Source organism: Hypomesus nipponensis, chromosome 3, assembly GCF_054491055.1.
Source record: "Hypomesus nipponensis isolate SF chromosome 3, ASM5449105v1, whole genome shotgun sequence".
In the NCBI taxonomy this organism is placed as follows: Eukaryota; Metazoa; Chordata; class Actinopteri; order Osmeriformes; family Osmeridae; genus Hypomesus; species Hypomesus nipponensis.
In genome coordinates, this window is record NC_140363.1 from 8646003 (window position 1) to 8663720 (window position 17718).

At 45.8% G+C, this 17718-nt stretch overlaps 2 protein-coding genes across 4 annotated transcripts; both read right to left on the reverse strand.

Annotated features, from left to right (window-relative positions):
- Positions 1–3254: 3254 nt before the first annotated feature.
- LOC146299674 (transforming growth factor-beta receptor-associated protein 1) lies at positions 3255–9729 on the reverse strand. Its single transcript, XM_084683374.1, has 11 exons — positions 9036–9729; positions 8514–8708; positions 8121–8275; positions 6529–6611; positions 6013–6357; positions 5801–5858; positions 5553–5696; positions 5166–5306; positions 4867–5026; positions 4292–4713; positions 3255–4127 (listed from the first exon to the last, which is right to left on the reverse strand). Exons 1-11 carry the CDS (start codon positions 9727–9729, stop codon positions 3984–3986), a joined length of 2541 nt encoding a protein of 846 aa, XP_084539500.1. The 3' UTR covers positions 3255–3983.
- A 1011-nt stretch (positions 9730–10740) lies between these two features.
- On the reverse strand, positions 10741–17154 carry fhl5 (four and a half LIM domains 5). Of its 3 annotated transcripts, none has more exons than XM_084683220.1 (6): positions 17053–17154; positions 13493–13664; positions 12976–13150; positions 12073–12242; positions 11491–11677; positions 10741–11025 (listed from the first exon to the last, which is right to left on the reverse strand). In XM_084683220.1, exons 2-6 carry the CDS (start codon positions 13649–13651, stop codon positions 10874–10876), a joined length of 843 nt encoding a protein of 280 aa, XP_084539346.1. In that variant the 5' UTR covers positions 13652–13664; positions 17053–17154; the 3' UTR covers positions 10741–10873. The 3 variants fall into 3 exon arrangements, with proteins under 3 accessions (XP_084539346.1, XP_084539344.1, XP_084539345.1); XM_084683218.1 differs by lacking the exon at positions 17053–17154 and adding an exon at positions 13883–13989; XM_084683219.1 differs by lacking the exon at positions 17053–17154 and having other exon boundaries at positions 13493–13870.
- Positions 17155–17718: the final 564 nt, after the last annotated feature.

Below are 17718 nucleotides of genomic sequence, written 5' to 3' on the forward strand. Positions count from 1 at the left end.
GCCAGGACTTACTGAAACTGAACCTGTATACACCATTCTATCTTGCCAAAATGAACCTAAATGATGTTCTGTGTGTATCAGCACTCAAGTGCTAATTTTCTGGTAAAATCGTTTCATATTGTTTTCATGATCGTGTAAATCAAGTAAATGAATCAAAGGCTACAGATGATGAAGTTCACCTGCACCTTATCTTCCGTTTGGGAAAGCTTTGTCTGATGCCAGCAAGACATCACAGGCTCTACTAGCTTATTACAGTTTCCTCTCTTTGTGACAGGTTTGTCCCAAGTTCCCTTTAGTCAGCATCTGTGCTTGGAGCATTTCCCAGACAGCCAAATGAGCCGGGGATGAAAAATTATGTATCTGGAACTGAAACACATGTCTGCCCTCGGATCCAGACCACAAATGGGCTCGCCACACCTGACCCCAACCCCCCCCCCCCCACACACACACACACACCATCACTACCTTCGGCCAGGCACTTGCTGAATGGACCTTAATTTGAAATATCTCAACTACAAAGGTATACTCACAATGGCCTTCTATCAGTTCCCTGAATCTGAGAAAAACAGGGAGTATGCCAGGAACTGTCATCTGCCATTTACCAAGCCTTGTTCCTTATCCAAGATGGTGTTATTACTCCTGCACTTGTACAGGTCATTAGGCTAATGCCACATAAGTAACACATTCATGGTTGACTGAAGCCCACAGAGAGAACTGGAGGTTCTCTGTAGCTCCGTGAAAGCCTGAGCAATTTTTCAGGATTGCGTGAGTCACACCAGCTCATTTTCAAAAGATAAGCGTGGTTGAAACAGCAGTGAGCGTGTACCTCAGAGACTGCCTAGACACCTAGCCCGGGCTACATTTCTCCAACGATGTGTGTAACTAATGGGAGGATAAATACAGAGTTGCATTTTTGTTGTTTATTACACAATCTTTGTGGTTTTACTCCTCAACTCTTTCCCCTTCAGCTACAACCATTTTAAAACGTAATGCACTGTCAACAAATAGAAGCCACAATGATTAGTTCTGAAGTGTTTCACAAATAGATTTTGAAATATCAGCTGAACTCAAGGGCTCCGATCTGGCTCAATCTAAACCCAATAAAGCCCTATTGCCCCTCTACCCTGATGTCAGATCAAGCTGCAGCAGATATAAAGGAGCGAGCCCGTGATATTCTGGTATTCTACACACCATGTGCTGTAGCCTACGTCTGTGCGTGGGGGGGGACAGGGTGGGGGCCTGCGGTGGCCGCCTCTACCCCTTCTGAGCCTCCTCTAGGCCAGGCTGCCCAGCTCCCCCAGTGGCACGGCTCCAAAACCAAAGGTAAAGAAAGCGATGGAAATGATAGCGTTGCCTTAGGAGTAAAAAAATAGACACGTTTTGATCATCCTCTTTCAGCTATTTATTCTCATGCCTACTCTGCCAGGGTGTAGCATTAGTTTAGTCGGGGAAAGTAGAAATTAAAGAAGGTTCAATGCCTTTAGGTTTTCCAGTACCTTAACATTATTGCTACCAGGGGTTGCAAATTAAGATTCTCCTTGTCTCTTGCCAACCGCTAAGAGACTCAAAAAATGCGTCGTAAGAGACATGATGCAGTAATTTGTGGCTGCTATGCTTAAAACAGCAGAGATGCAAAGAATCAAAGGTTCATTTTTTCCCATGGGTTTCCCTTAATGAGCAACCTGCTGTTTTTTTTTTTCATTTTCAATAAGTGCACTGCAATATATTGTTGGAAGCAAAGGCTCAGAAATTGGGCTTGAAAAACCCAATTGATTCATCAATTCAAAACTGCATATACAGTGATAATGAAAATATATTTTCTATTGGTGGACTTACAATAAAATACATTTTACAAACTCCACGACAATAAAACCATCAACAAAACAATCACCATGATCCGTCTTCCAGCTCCAGGCCTACGCGTATTCTGAGCATGTTCAAAACAAAACAAGATGTGCATGTAAACAGAAGCCTACTCTGATCCAGTCAGCCTTTTTTAAATTTAGAGAAGCACAAGAATAAAATGTTCTTGTTTTTCCTTCTTCTTCCGTGTCTGTGGTGATGGTGGATATTTATAATGGAGACCAATGTCTGGATCCCCACCATGCTTTCCTTCAGAAATTTTTCAATTTTTTTGCTTCCATCCTGTTCCCTCATGTGTGAAATGACCATCTGGCCTGGTCCCTTTAAAGATCCAGGGCTGACTTCCAGGGGAGCTGTTGCCTGCAATGACACACTCACGTAACACTCAGCACCAGATTGCAAGGATCTTACACTCTCATCAGCAGCAGAATGGAGGGCTCGAGCAAAACAAAGACACAAAATTGCCTCGAGAATCCCCCGTACTCTGGAATTATTACACGTTCTGTTGTGCTGACTTTGCTGTGCAGCTGATGTTTGTGTGGAGTCTGTTTATTGTTTGTTTTCACCTTTGGCTCTGTAGAGGCAGCGAGGCACATCAGAGACAAGAAAAATAGTTTTGAGGCTTGGGGCCCATGAGTATTCAAAACAAGATTAGTTTCCTCCTTGGTCTGGCCCTGAAAGGAGGGAAGGAGAGGTGGAGAGGAGGGGAAGGAGGAGTGTGGAAGTGATCCCATAGTGACCCCATGCTGCTTGGGTCCACTCAGTGGTCAGCCTCAAGACTGACTCTGAGCCCCTGGGGGAGCCCAGCGCCAGGCAGAGTTAGCCATGGTCCTGGAAGAACTGCTTTAGATGTCCCATGTCAGATCAGACATTCAACAACAAATAGGAACTTGATCCTTCAAGAACAAATCAAGGCTTCACACTGGTACCATGCAAGTACTACACATTCATGTATGTCATATAGTAACTGATCCAGGTATGTAGTCTATGTTCACTTGTTCTTTCTAGAAACAAAACTGATAACACTATAGGTTGATCCAGAACAACCATGACCATGGCTGAAATAGGCTGTTGCCCAAGGTGGGAGCACCTTGCTTTTAGCTGAAAACACTTGTGCGAGACGCAGGACAAACAGACCAGCCAGAAGCACAAGTCTAGTCACTGTTTCTGGGTCCTAGGCGTCTCCTTGGCTTGCATTCCTCAATGTATCAGCATAAAGAAATAGTTGCACTTATGGTTAGCCTAACGACTAAATAGAGACTAAAATATATAAATAAATCTTGAGCCTGGTGTTCCTCCATAGGACTTAATGATATGTCTTTAAGTTTATTTACAACAATTTCCATATCTTACAATTTGCTGATGTATTATTAAATGCAATACACGGCAGTGTTAGGAATAGGACATGCTCTGGTAAGAATTTAATAGCAGTCAATTTTTTTCCACATAGGGTAATTTCTACATGACCTTTTTATAACATATCTGCATTTCCAACCGTGTCTTTTTTTCACACTGTGATAGTGGGGGAATAAGATCCTTTACATGACATTGGGTTTTGTACTGTCTCATTTCAATCCCCATATGGAACATAAACTGAAAATACACAAGGAATGGAAAGGACTAGAATGGGCAGGGACACAGTAGAGTGACTGGGCAGCAGGATGGCCAGACTCTCTGGAGTCCGCAGGTTGACAGCACAGCCAGTACTGTCTATCAATGTTTTTTTTTAAAGGGAATGGTTTTGACATAACCACAGTAAAATGTACATTGCTTGTCATAACACCAGGGTTTGGATGTTGTGCAAAAACCCTCATACTATGCAGTTATTTGCAAAGTATATTTTTATATTTTATTCGTTTTATAATTGGAAAATGTGTCTGTGCTCCCTGATTTGGAGTGTGTTCTGAGAGCTCCAGGACAGTGGCTAATCCAGCATAATGACTGGGTAAGTAGAAGATATTTACAGAGTCAACATAACCAGGAGTCCAAACAGGATTTGTTGTTTTGTGTGTTGGGCCCTAGTACAAGCCCTTATACTTGTCAACACAGACAGACGCACACATGCAGACACAGACACATACACAAACATAAACACACACACCAGCCAATCAGGACTGTGTCTAGGATTTTGTGCGGCTACTGCAGGTTGTGTGAGTCAGTTCACCTGTGAGACTACACACAAACTCTGACTCTGTGAGGTCCTTCTTACATGCCGTGCACACACAACCCCTGGCCACTCTCAGCATCCCTCCTGAGGCCTGGGCCTGGGTGGAGAGAGAGAGAGGGGGTGAAAGGGTTTACTGACTTCAGGAAGAACACACTACTTCTGGCACTGTGGTACTACAAAGAGTCCACAGGAACAGGAAGTCTTGAAGGTCCTATTGTTAGTGAAGTGAGTGCCTTACTGAGGATGTAAACAAAAACTCACCCAAGTGTACTTGTGTCTGAGTAGCTCTGCCTGGGCCAGACCCCTCTGTACTCCCCCCATCCTCCTCTGGTGAGATGTCCCTCTGAGGGAGCCCAGCAGGAACTGGGACACCAGCTGGAGAGACCAGGACTCAGGAAGCACCTGGAGAACTCTTCCCAGGTCGAAGGCCGCAGCGTTTGCATTGAGGAGGTCCACGGCTACACTGGTGAAACCAGAGGAACCCAGGTAGATTTGGAGTAAGTCGAGGGACAGGCTCTGCTTGAGTTTCCTGGTCTGGCCCTGGCCGGCCCTCTGACAGTAGGCCCACGCGTCCTGAAGCTCTCCCCCCTGGTGGACCAGCATCTCCAGGGCCTGTTGGTGGTCACCACCCCTCCCCACAACGATGGCCTTCTCAAGAAGGAGGGTTGTCGGCTGGAGTCTCTCTGGAACGTTGGAATTGTCGGGAGATTTTGGATTCAGATGTGGAAAAATGGTCATAAACAAATCACATCAAATACTTGTATTTGCAAATACGCACATGAATGACCAGAATCAGTGTTTCTGAATGGATCATATTTGCCACTGGGCTCACTAACCGCTCACAGCTGCACTATCGTAGTGCGACGACTGCCATAGCAACTGTTGCAGTTTTTCTCTGGCCTCTCGCACACCAGAGTCTGCCTCCTCTCTCCTGTGGAGAGCCGGCTGTATCTGGGCAACATATGCCACAGCCAGAAGGCTGTGGAGCTTCTCCTCCTGAGAACAGATTGGGAAGGAGAGACAGATCTGTGCCATCATCATCAGCATCACTATGCACTATTAATTCTGTGTTAGTGTTCATGCTGTTTGGATATTTCCAGCATGTATTTTTACGTGATATCGCAGCAGCACTAACCTCCCTTTTCAAATCATGAACCAGAAACTCTAGGTAGCGAACCAACGCCTGAGGGTACTTTTTCAAGCAGCCAAGAACCTCCTCCTGCACTGACAGATGAGTTCCCTCTGGGTCTCTTCTGGTGAAAATGCGGACTCCGACCTTTAAAGTCACAGAAAAGATTGATCACCTTTCGAATATGGAATGAATCAGTTAGCTACGATTGTTTCATGACCTAAGAATATACATGATATGGAATATATATACATGTGTTTTCTTAGAATACATCATTACTGAGAGTGACTGAGAATACTCCTATTCTGCTGTTTGGACCTTTACGCTGCTGTGTTAAATTGTGCAACGCTGCCCTCTACAGGTGGGATGAGAAAATAGATCTTTAGCAGGTACCTCCTGGTTTCTCAGAAGAGTCCAGTCTGCAAACGCCCACAGCACGTCGCTGTAAGGCAGAAGGCTGAGAGTCTGTACGATGTGCTCATAGACGTCTGAGCACGAGGTGTCCTCATAGTGTCCATCTGCAATCCTCACCCAGGTCTGACACAACGCAGCAAAGCTTCACTGTTCTGCTCAGCATACTCTCTTATTTGTACAATGTGCATCCCTGTTTTTTTTGTTGTTGGGCTTTTTTATTTTTTTACCTCGATTGCATTCATATGGTCCCTGTGACTTTGGTAGAGCAATCCCAGGGTGAAATATCTGAAGAGGGGTGAAAGCAAGACTGCAGTTGAATGAACGAAACAGCTTTGGACAATGTGGCGTCTCACTGAGGTCAACAATCCATTGAGCTAATGGTATTGGTAGAGGCCCCTCTAAATGTCCTAGGCCCCTCTACCCATCGAGCCCCTCTGACCTCTGGTGGTGCTGGAGGACGGCTACGCTGGCGTCCAGGTCCCACTCCTCGGAGGAGGACACCAGCAGGTGCAGCTGCTCCGCGTCTCCCCGCTCAGCGTAGAGCCTCAGCAGGGCCCCGTCCACCTCCGCGCCGCTCCTCCCACTCTGCTCCGTCCCCCTGACAGCGCTGAGAAACTCCACCAGGAAGCCCTGGTACAACTGAAATGTGGCCCTGTCCTCTTGCCGTAGCGCTTTAAGATCCCTGGCGTGGCTGGGTGGAGTTAGGTGTGAGTGGAAGGCCCCGCAGACAGGCTCCAAGTCTGGATACAGTCTAACTACTTCTCTGGGGTCCAGCTCACCTTTACTGTTTGAAAGAATAATTGGAGTTTTTAAAACCTGACCAAACTATACACTAGAATAGCAGTTCAATCTAGATGATTGCATGAGAGATGTTTGATATTATATGTAATATTGAACATAAAAAATATATTCTTGTTTGAAATATGATGTGTACGGTGGTTTTGATTAATCTCACATGAATAAATCTTTGGCTTCGGTAAAGGCCCCCAGGTGAAAGTGAACAAATCCAGCCAAGCAAGTTATGGTCTTATGCAGTTCCTGCCAAATGACATTTGCTCTTAGAACAGGCCCATAATGCATGAGCGTATCATTGTATCCATTCATCAGTTTTTATACTCAAGTTATGAGAACAGAGGATTATATGGCTGCACTTAAATCTCAAGGGCAGTGCGCTATGCAGTACTATTTTTTTTATTTTCTTTTTTGTAAAAGCTGCAAGATATATTTTTTATGAGGCAGGCAGACAGACAAAGCATAATGAATGATTCATACGCGGAGAGAATATTCATTTAAGAAACATCATGACCTTTGACCTGTAACCTAAGATTCCACAGATTACGCCCTCAATCACCATCTGCCTCGTCCTCCTCATCATAAACAACCAACTCTTTGAATCACAGCTGTTAACACAATTTCACAACAAAATATCTATTTTCATAGACTGTGTAATCTGATGGTACTGTAGTAATCGTGCCAGCTCTTTAACTGTACGTCCATGTCTATTGCATGATACATTGTAAAACAATGTCATAATGCTGCAGAGAAATCATAATAGTGGGGATTTAGCATGGTATTTGAATAGGTGGATTAAGTGCAGTTTTCTAGTGGATTGAAGAGACACAGAAGATGAATTGTTTAATCCATCTGGTTTATCCCCTGTGTTTTACTTTAAGAATCCTTGTGGAGACAACCTCTGAGAGTCTATTTGTGCTGTACTTTGTCTCATTGCTTAGATTTTTAAGAGACAACAGATCAAGCTGGTTTCCCAGTGAGATTTTATGTCTGTCCAATGCCCTGGTCATTTGCCACCAGTCTCTAGCTCTCCTACAGCCCTGCAATAGCCTAAAGTGTTTCCTTTGTAGGATCCAAGTGCCATTCATTATGCATGGCAATATTGTGCAAAACACAATATTACACCTTGGACACACTGGAGTTCTGATGACTGTCTTGCAATGCCTCCTCCCCCTCAGTGCTCTTTCTGTAACAACTCAAGACAGTGACAGCATCAAATTAATGCTAATTGTATTCAAGAGGTGGGGACCCCATGTACTGTGTGGTGTGATGAGCCAGGTCTTAATCACTGTCTCCTATCGGCCACCCATCAGAGCTTTGCTCTGGACGACAACAAGTAAGACAACCTGTAACATAAATAAATCATGTGCTGAGCCAGGGTAATTGCATACAGTAGGCATGACTGACATAGCTTCTCGTATTGCAAACATTCCTGCTGTGGAAAATGCTTTGTAAAAAAACTTAGTTGACTTAGTTGTGTGCTTAGTTGACTGATGGTCTTTTTTCAAATGGTGATTTTGGTAATAAATTGTATTGTGTATGAAATATTTGGTGAAGAGGCCATTTGGGTGGTAGATTAGACCTGATCTCAGGTGCCACTCCTTCTACTGATACACTCATGACCTGTGCAGCCTACTCCATGTGTGTGTTGATGGGTAGAATCCTACCTGGTAGCATTCATGGGGTAGTGTGTTGATGGGTAAAATCCTACCTGGTAGCGTTATAGGGGTAGTGTGTTAATAGGTAGAATCCTACCTTGTACGAGTCCTGGGGTAGGTGGTGTTGAACTCCACCCAGCAGAGCCAGGGCCTCCTGCACCCTCTCACAGCCAGCCAAGGTTTGGATCTGCTCCTCCAGAGGCACCATGGACAAAAAGATGACCTCTCTCTCTGTGAACACGTACACCCCACCTGATGGACGGATGGATGGATAGACACAGACGGAGATAAATAAAGGAATCAATGGTTGGATGGATGGTTGAATACAAAGTAAACGAATGAATGAATTAAAACCGGAACATACACATTATGAAATCCCCCCCACACACACAAAAACAAAAACAGCATTTCTTTATACAGATAAATTGTTCCTCATCATAGTGCTTATCCACCCGCGATGGGCGCTTCCAGTAATGATATCCTGCAGTACCTTTGGTTGGGAGCAAGCCCTTGGCACCAAGCAGACAGATGGTCTCTTTCAGCTGCTGGTCCACCAGGCTGTAGACATGGAGGGCCTGGGGCAGGAGGGTCAGGACGTAGGGGATACACACCCCGGCCGCCAACACCCCCTCAGGCCACTGGAGCGGAGGACGCTGGCACACCCCCGTGCTCATAACAAACATGCCTGCAAGGCAGGGAACATACATCTAGAATACAAACATCCCAGAGCATTGTAGATGTACAGTACCAGTCAAAAGTTTGGACACTGTCTGTATGCTGTATGTATATGTGGCTCCTACTGTGTGTGGCATGTTACATAGTCTATTGTCATCCATCATTTACATTACTCTATCTGATAAGGCAGAAAATAAGTTGTGTTCACAGTGCCTTTCAGTGTTTAATGTTTTGCTACGTAAGTGTTTCTGGGGATTAGAGTTCGACCCGCTTTTCCTGCACAAGCTGTCTGCAACGGACACAGTACATAAAGTGTCTAGCAGTGGTCAGCTTGTACCCAAACAGTCAGGTCCGTTCAGTAGGAACTCTCCTCTCCCCGCCGTGCTCACGATGACATTCTGCTTGTTGAGGTTGTGAGGGAAGAGATCAATGCCGTTGCCTGTCTTGTAGTCATGGAGGAGGTATCTGTTCCCGGTGGCCACACACACGACAGTGTCCTCCACCGCCAGGGCCACGGGGTCCTGGAGCAGGGCCACTTCCTTCACACACTGCCACCGGTCCACCCCCAACACGTGGATCTGGATCCCACGCTTCCTGCTGGAGGCGGTCACTAGCTCCACGCTCGCATCCTGGGACTGGGTTGAGAGAGACGACTCGCAGACCTTGAACAGAGACACGTGCTGGATCCTCTTCAGTGAGGGGGCTGGGTCGAGAGAGAACATGTTGAAGGCACTGAGCGAGCGGTCCCACAGCACCAGGAGGTGGTTGAGAACTGGCACGGCCCGCAGCTGGGATACTGGACCGCCGGAGCCGAGTTTCCTCCTCCTTCCCTCTCTGGTGGTCCTGTCCGGGTCGGCTTCTAAGCGTGAGCTGCTGGGTAAGGTCAGGTGCTGGACCACCGAGCCCCTGGTTCCGATGTAGATGTTCCTGCCGTAGCACTCCAGACAGTTGATGCCGGATTTGTCCTTCTCTTTAGGGACATGAGGGCTCTCGTAGACAAGTGATTGAGTGAAGGTTCTGAAACTCATCATGGATGTGCACTATTTTGTCCTAGAATTGTTATTTAACAAAATATGCATTAGAGACAAGTGTCTATTTAAATGATGCTTTCATCCAGTTTGAGTTCAATTAAATGAGAAAGTTCAATAATGTTGACATGTAGTACTGAAACTGCAATTGTATGTAACATGCAAAATGGGACATGAACAATTAAGCGCAACAAACCTAAAGTGGATATTTGATGACAATACAGTTAATAGGCTGCAGTATTTCTGTATCAGATTGATCCTACCTGATTCTAGTCCACAGGTCTCAGCGTCTTGGTGTTGTACATGAAATGTAGTTTGACCTAACCATGTGACTCCATCCTGACAGGAAGTCCTGTGTCAGCGCTTTACACTGCTCCCTCCCCCGGCCAGGACCATTGCACAACTCCTTCTTGCAGTTTGACCAATAAAAATATATGTTTATGAGGATGAAAACAACCTGACTGGTGGTCAGGGGATTTTATTTTTGGGATTCCCACAGGAATCAAAATGAGTTGTAGTGTTGCGGTATTAAAATAGTGAATGACCAGATAAGCCCACTGTATGGTCTATCTTGTTTATACAGTGTAAACTCAGGAACATTTCAAAGGTCATAAAACTGATTTATGTAACGACAACACATCTAATATACAATGTGGGAAGTGGAAAGGATTGTCTAATATTTGTATGCATCTGGGTTTGTTTACAGTTATCAGCATCTTTCAGATTTGTACCCTTTGTGGTTAAGCCCAGAGGGCATGTCTCCTTGTCTGGCTATAGCTTGTTTTCTCCGCACCCAGAATTATAACTGAGGCCCAGACACGCTGGAGGTCATCCTCTGAATGGCATACTTGCTGCAGGAATCCCTGGCTGGAGGCAGTCCTGCAGGGAACAAGAAGCCTTTCCTTGTCTTCGTTGTGCATGCTCAGCTCAGTTCAACAGAGGACAACAGAGAAACAGGACACCCAGTTATTTTTATTACAGAAGCCAAGACACAGTCGTCCACCGCGGTAAATACGAGTGCAGTGAAAAGAAAGACTTGATGTACGCTTTAGGATTCGTTAGTGAGTGACAAACAAGCTTGGTGTTCCTCAACGCCGGTCTGGAGCTCTGCAGTGGCCCGTCGGAGGGCTGCGACGCCAGGGCGAGGTCACTTCTCGCGGCCGCACTCGGTGCAGAGGATGTCGTCACGCTGGGTGAGGAAGCCACGGCCCACCAGGGACACGGAGCACTGCATGCAGGTGAAACACTCGCTGTGCCACTGACGCTCCTCAAACGAGATGTACTTAGCCCCGGCCAGGCCTGGACAGAGGGACAGACAAACAGACAGACAGTTGGATGGACAGACAGGTATAAAGACAGACAGACAGACAGACAGACAGACAGATAGATAGATAGATGGAGAGAGAGAGAGAGATTAATATTCACACACGTAAGCACACCCAGGATACACAAAAAGCACACACAAACAGGATAACATCAGACTACAGTACTTGGGATGAGCGCAGCCACATGAGCGAGGTTTATTTTCAGTCCATCTCATATGTTCACACATTACAATTGGCCCCCCTCACACAAACATCAACAGACCACGTGAAGTCACATCACAGTTTCTGGAGCATTTGCACATATATTTTCATATGTATCACTTTCTGTTGCTAACAAATTCCCCCCCCACACACACACCGTAAATAGAGGCTCAGAGTCAGTCAAGAAAAAGCGTGAAAGGTGTTGAATATGAACGAAAACATTGGTGGAGTGACTCACTGGTGATGGGCTTGGTGCAGCCCACACACTTCTTGGCGTAGAGGTGGCTGAAGCAATCAAGGCAGTAGGGGAAGTTCTCTCTGGAGGTGAAGCGCTGGCCTGACAGCTGCTTCTTACAGCCGATGCATAGGAAACACTCCCGGTGCCAGGGCTTGTCGTTGTAGGTCACCCCACCAGTGGTGATGGCCTAAGGGAAGGAGACACACACACATGCATGTAAACACACCCACATTGACGTCCTCGTGTACAGTTTATACTGACGTATGCACACACACACATGCACGTACCCTCATAGAGACCCATATGAACATACACACACACATACATGCATATTATGCACGCACCCACGTAGCCACTCACATGCATGAACATGAACACACATAGACACACACACATGCACACAAGCACAAACCAGATTGAATTTCTATTGACATTTGCTGTCCTGACATGCCCTTGTGTACTATTTAGAATCCATTAGTATTCATCCACAGTCTAAGGCACAGAGTATAAATATGCCAGAGAACCTGGGAGATTTCGAATGCAGCCCAGCCTAAACACCACGAGACAGCCAACGGGACTCACTTTCTTACAGGCGCAGCACTGGTAGGCAAATTGCTTCTCAAAGCAGGGCACGCAGAAGTAGCCGGTGTCTTTGGGGATGAAGGACTTGGTTCCCATTGGCTGCTGGCAGCGGTGGCAAAGGAAGCAGGTCTCATGCCAGCTGTTCCCCTTGTACTCCATTTTGCGGGAGCCTGCCACCAGAGGAGAGGAACAGCCTCGTCAGCATGTGAGAGACACAAACATGGGAACACATAAGGACACTGGGCCGGTGTTGCCCGGCAGAAATAGACCAACTCCTCCTGTAGGGATGAGGGAGAAGGGTTGAGACAGACCATAATATGAGATAACGTGAGGTCATTCATGCTCTTTTAGGACTAGAGGAAGGTTTCTAAGATAGATAACTACTTCATGATTTATGGCTTTGGTTGTTCAACATTAGCGTCCTCCTCTTTCCCCTTCTTTATCATTGTCATCATTGTCATGGTCATTTTCAATTTCTCCTTCTCATTGCTATTGCTGCTTTAATATTGTCCTTCTCGGAAACATCATCATAAATTATCTGGACTGAGAGAGAGCACAGTCACAAACGTTTAGGCTCCAGAGGTCCTTGTTTGTTTGTGTACTCCAGAGCTCTGCACAGGCCTCACTAGTGTCGTTTACGAACACAAGCGACTCTTTTACTGGATGACGCACAGTTGTCACTCTGTACTATATATGTGCCTGGAAGGGTGGAGCACTGGAGGGACATGTACCAAAGCGGTTCAGCTGAGTGCCAGCGTCACTTCATCATCATCACTGGTAGCCTGAGCATCATTGTCATCAACAACATCTCTATTTTAATTACAACCATCATCATCATCTTCCCCATATTCATCATCATCATCATCATCACTATCCTACTACTCCTTCTCACACCAACCCTACCAGCCATTATGGTCTTCTTGCAGGTGGTGCACTTGGAGGAGTACTCGTGGGAGTAGCAGTCAGTGCAGAGCAGAAGCTCGTCCTTGGCAGCAAAGGGCTTCTCCACTAGGGGGCGACTGCACTTGGCACACTTAAAGCACTGCTCATGCCAGTGGCGCTCCTTATAAGACAGGTCCTATGACACAGATAAACGTGAAATATTGAACTATTCAATAACACATTCAATAACGAATGGCTGCTTAGAATAATACTCCAGAACATCTGCCAACATCTTGCTTTACGGAGCAAACCTTTAGATTGTGATGGCACAAAGATAGCAAAGACCAAAAGTGAAATTTTAGTTTGAGCTGTTTAAAAAACCTGCTTAAAACCGGTATATAAAAAATCCAGTCTTCCGACTTTAACCATACGCATAGAGTAACCTTCTGTCCTGAAAACCAAGGACAGGTTTATGCTACTTCCATCTTTGACGTCAGAGAAAGAAAAGGATTGAATCAGACCAGGGAGGTAGTCTTACCTTGCAGTTGCACCCAATGGGTAGAGTACAATCCTCACAGCAGTTGGCAAACAGGTTCTCGTAGCATTTAGTGCAGTACTGTGTGTCTTCTTTCATGATATACTTCTTACCCAGCAGAGAGTCCTTGCAGTAATGACAGTCAAAGCGTTCAGCTGACATGATTGCTCTTTACCTGCAGGTCAAACAGAGAAGCAGAGCGATTTTAAAAAGCGAATAAAATAAAGGCAATGCCAACTTCCTTCCTGCAATCAAGGGGTCAAGCAATTTAGCCCCCTCTTTATCAACAAATAGCAGGGGGCAAATTGTTTGGCCCACATTTCCAATAAGATTGAAATGTTGAAGTCGAAATTTTCCGTTCTTCGTGAAGAAGGAGCAAGCTCGACTAGTTACCCCAGTAGATGTGGTCAGGGATCAGGGAGAGGCCAGCTGGAGGGCTATGCGGTATGGAGCAGGCGTGAGGATGGAGAGGGGATGGAGAGGGGGAAACAGGATTAAGTGGGATACATCGAGGGGGTCCATCTATAAATACTATCCCTCTTGTTAACAGGGATCTCCAGGGAGCATACAAGCTCCCCTCCACTGCTCTGCACCTTTTAAGGTAGTTGGCTGCTACATGCCGGCCCTTATACACCGATTGAAAAATGATGTTAAAAAACTAGCTTAAGATGGAAAACCAACTCAATTCAGGTGTGCATATCTATTTGTTTTATATACATCCGGTGTTTCGATGAGTGGACATCCATTTATTCTCCATCACTGCATTAAACAGCTTCTGCATAGCTCACCATCCTGAGCCCAAAGCTGTCTAGATCCGCTCAACCGACATCTTTCATCCTCCAGACCAACATTCCATGATACAGTTCTAAATTACAATGTAGGGGTGTCATGGCAGCAGGTTCAGACACACTTGTGGCCCAGGTCCATGCTCTGGCTACACGAGCAGTTGCAGATGGCTTAAGGGAGAGCGGTGCCAATCGCTTCTTGTTTGCCAGGCCCTCTCAGTGGCTATCGACAGTGCTTTGGCTTCACTTCACATGGAGGGAGCTGAGGCTCTGCACAATCTCGATCGACAATATGGCCAAATTCTGAGACAAGATGGGCTTTGTACGTTTACAGTCACTGCAACCGAAACCGCACACAGACACTCACAGGAAGAATTGTAGTCATTGTTACAGGCATTTGCCTGTAAGGAAACGGAAGACTTCTTGAAATTGGAAGATTTCTTAAACCTACAAACTATTGTAACATCATGATGCAACCTAGATCTACTGGTGTGGCACTGTGCGTGATTCACAATATGGATGCATCTTTTACCATAATCCCTGCAGATAGATAGGATGTATCTGTACTCATGAGATTGCAATGTGAATGTATAACCAGAAATATCCGCAGTCATTTTGCCACCTCGTTAAAAATCCCCACACTATCATCTCTGACTGGCTGCCAACTAATTACATTTGAATCTTTGAGCATGTGGTGGTATCGTTTATCAAGAGGATCAGGAGGCGGTCGTCTTAACCAAAATAGCCTGGGAAGACCACCAGTCCTGAGGCTTAATCCTCCACATACACACAGGAAGGTCAGGCTCAGAGACGGGGCTGGGAGGAATGCAGATCCTAGGAGACTTTCTCCCCTGCTGTCTTCCCTGCTGCCCGCCACATAGCTGGGATTCAATGTCCTTACAAGAAACTAGTAATTACACCGTGATTATTCTGAGGAAAATAGATTTCTCCAGTCAAGCTGTGTCTGAGCGAGGGAAAGACAGCTGCACCTGTACTGTTTTGTTAGGTGCTGGGTAAAAGGGAATGTACAACAGTCCCCATGGGAAAATGCAGATTTATGTTCTCTTGACCTATAAGGATGCCTTCATCTGAACTTCTGTTCCAATGATAAGGTAAACTTGACACATCAGGTTTGGAATTCAAGAAATACAGAAAGACTGCATTAAATAAGATCATGTGATCCATTTTCTTAGAATTTGGGAATATACGTGGGATTCCGTTGAAGTTCTTATCTGCAGTGGATTATTTAATGATTCTTCGATAAAGTACAAAACCAAATGCTACAACCTAACCATGCATGCTAGAGACAAACCAATTCCAACATAGATGGACTGTGGGTGAACCCCCCCAGTGGCACTTGTAATCTTTGTTGCTTTGAGTGGCATGTCTGTCTGCATTGTGAAGTACAAAGCTGGAGTGGATGTGACCTATATTTACAGGCAAGCAAAAGGGCACACAGATCTCATGCTGTGAGTTGGCTTAATCTGATTGTAGTCGTGAGAGAGCACTTGTGTGTCAACAGACGTTAACACACTCAAGGTTGCTAGGCTGAGTTGGAGCCCTGTCTCATGCCTGCCAGAGCACAGAGACACGGATTATTGTTGTGACATATTTGTGGATGATGTTCTTTTAATCTTTGAGCGTGAGTTCACTGTGCATGTATTTTCAGATGCAAAAAGTCCCCTCACCTTGTGAAAACCCTCTTTAAAATATCCACGTCCTATTCTATGACATGGTGCCAGCCTTTATCTTAGATGAATTACTTCAAGATGGATGGCAGTTTTTACCAACTTTGCAGAGCGAAAGTTTGCTGATCTTGCATTCTGTTCCCTGCTTTAATCCCCTGAAGTCCACAGATGGGCGGTGGCCCGCAGATCTACAATACCGGCTGCCTAGCCCCAATAAATAGGCTTTTATCAGCCCTGGTGTCAGGTATCCTTGAGTCTTTAGTGCATTCAGTCATTCAGACAGCAAGGTGTCTGTCGTTGTTCCCAACAGCAAGGCTGTGAGGAAACCGGTTGCATTTGCTTCAGTGTGGTCACTTGGTCCTTTGAGGTGGTGACTTGGTGATATAGGAGGAGAAAGAGGGATGAGACAGAGGGGAGGAGAAAGGGAGGAGATGCTACAATCATTTTCCTCCGAGGTACAAAGATGGACGGGCAGAGGCTGACAGTTGCATGGCATGGTGTTGACAGGATAAGTGGATCGCTTGGGTTGAGATGGGAGGGCTCCAGTGCTTAATGAGAGGCCTCACACAAACCTGCTCCTCAGAGAAGGGCGATAAGCTTTCTCCACCAGCGGGACCTGTGGCCCGGTGACTGTGAGCAGAGCACTCAGCCGCAACGGGATAGCCTCACAGGGGGTAAGCAGGGGGACAAGGAGACCCAATCACAAACCCCTCTGATCTAACACAAACCTTACACCCCTTCAGGGAGGAGAGCTGTGAACGCCCGGGTAATTGCTGCCCTCCCACTCCAGCCCAGTGAGTCATGGGTGGAGTGGGTGACAGGAGCTGTCAGAGAGCCAGACATATGAGCTTCACCGCTAAAGAGGAGCGAAAGTCCTCATGCTACACAGAATGTCCCGAAAAAGGCAGAGATGTTCATCTCCAGCAAAGTACATATTCCTCCCCTATTCATTTTGACCACGTGAAAGAAGCTGTGGAAAGGGCAGGATTGCCATTGCTTGTCTATCCGTATGTCTGGCATTTTTTTCATTTGTACACCATCTGTAACCCTGCTAATCTGCAAACACCATAGCGGATAAAAGAGAACCTACCGTTCTGATGAAGATGAGTCAGCCTTCTCGTAAGGTGCAGACGGCTTCTGGAGCCACATAAAGCTGGAGACTCTCTCCCTCTCCTACCAGTCTCAGATACTGAAACCCTGAGCCTCGTATGTGGGGAGAAGGCAGCTATTTTCCAACCTAACTCTTTGGCTTTGTGCAAAATTGCTTGAGTTAACATCAACAGTGCTGCACAAATATACACGTTTTAGTTTTCCTATGAAAAGATCCAGGATTCCAGCAACACATCCAAGGAAGTGCTGGCCTCCATCAGACAGCATAAGTGGTAGGAATGACAGGAATCTTGGTTGGATGATCATTGTCCACTAGGATGTTTCTATTTTTAGGTAGTGTTATAACTGTGAGAGTGCATTGCTGTCTCAAACTTTCCGGCAAATCTGTTCATATTATGAGATTTACTGGAAAGCACTACAAAATAATTCATACATTGATTTGAGCTCAAACATTGCTAAAAGACGTTTTGTTGAGGTGCTTTTTCAATTTGGAAAAGCTCCATGCGAGCAAAGTTTCAAACAACCTTCCATCTTCCACCAATCCAGGAGACAAATCTCAAAGTGAGATATGCTCCTTCCATCTTCCACCAATCCAGGAGACAAATCTCAAAGTGAGATATGCTCCTTCCATCTTCCACCAATTCAG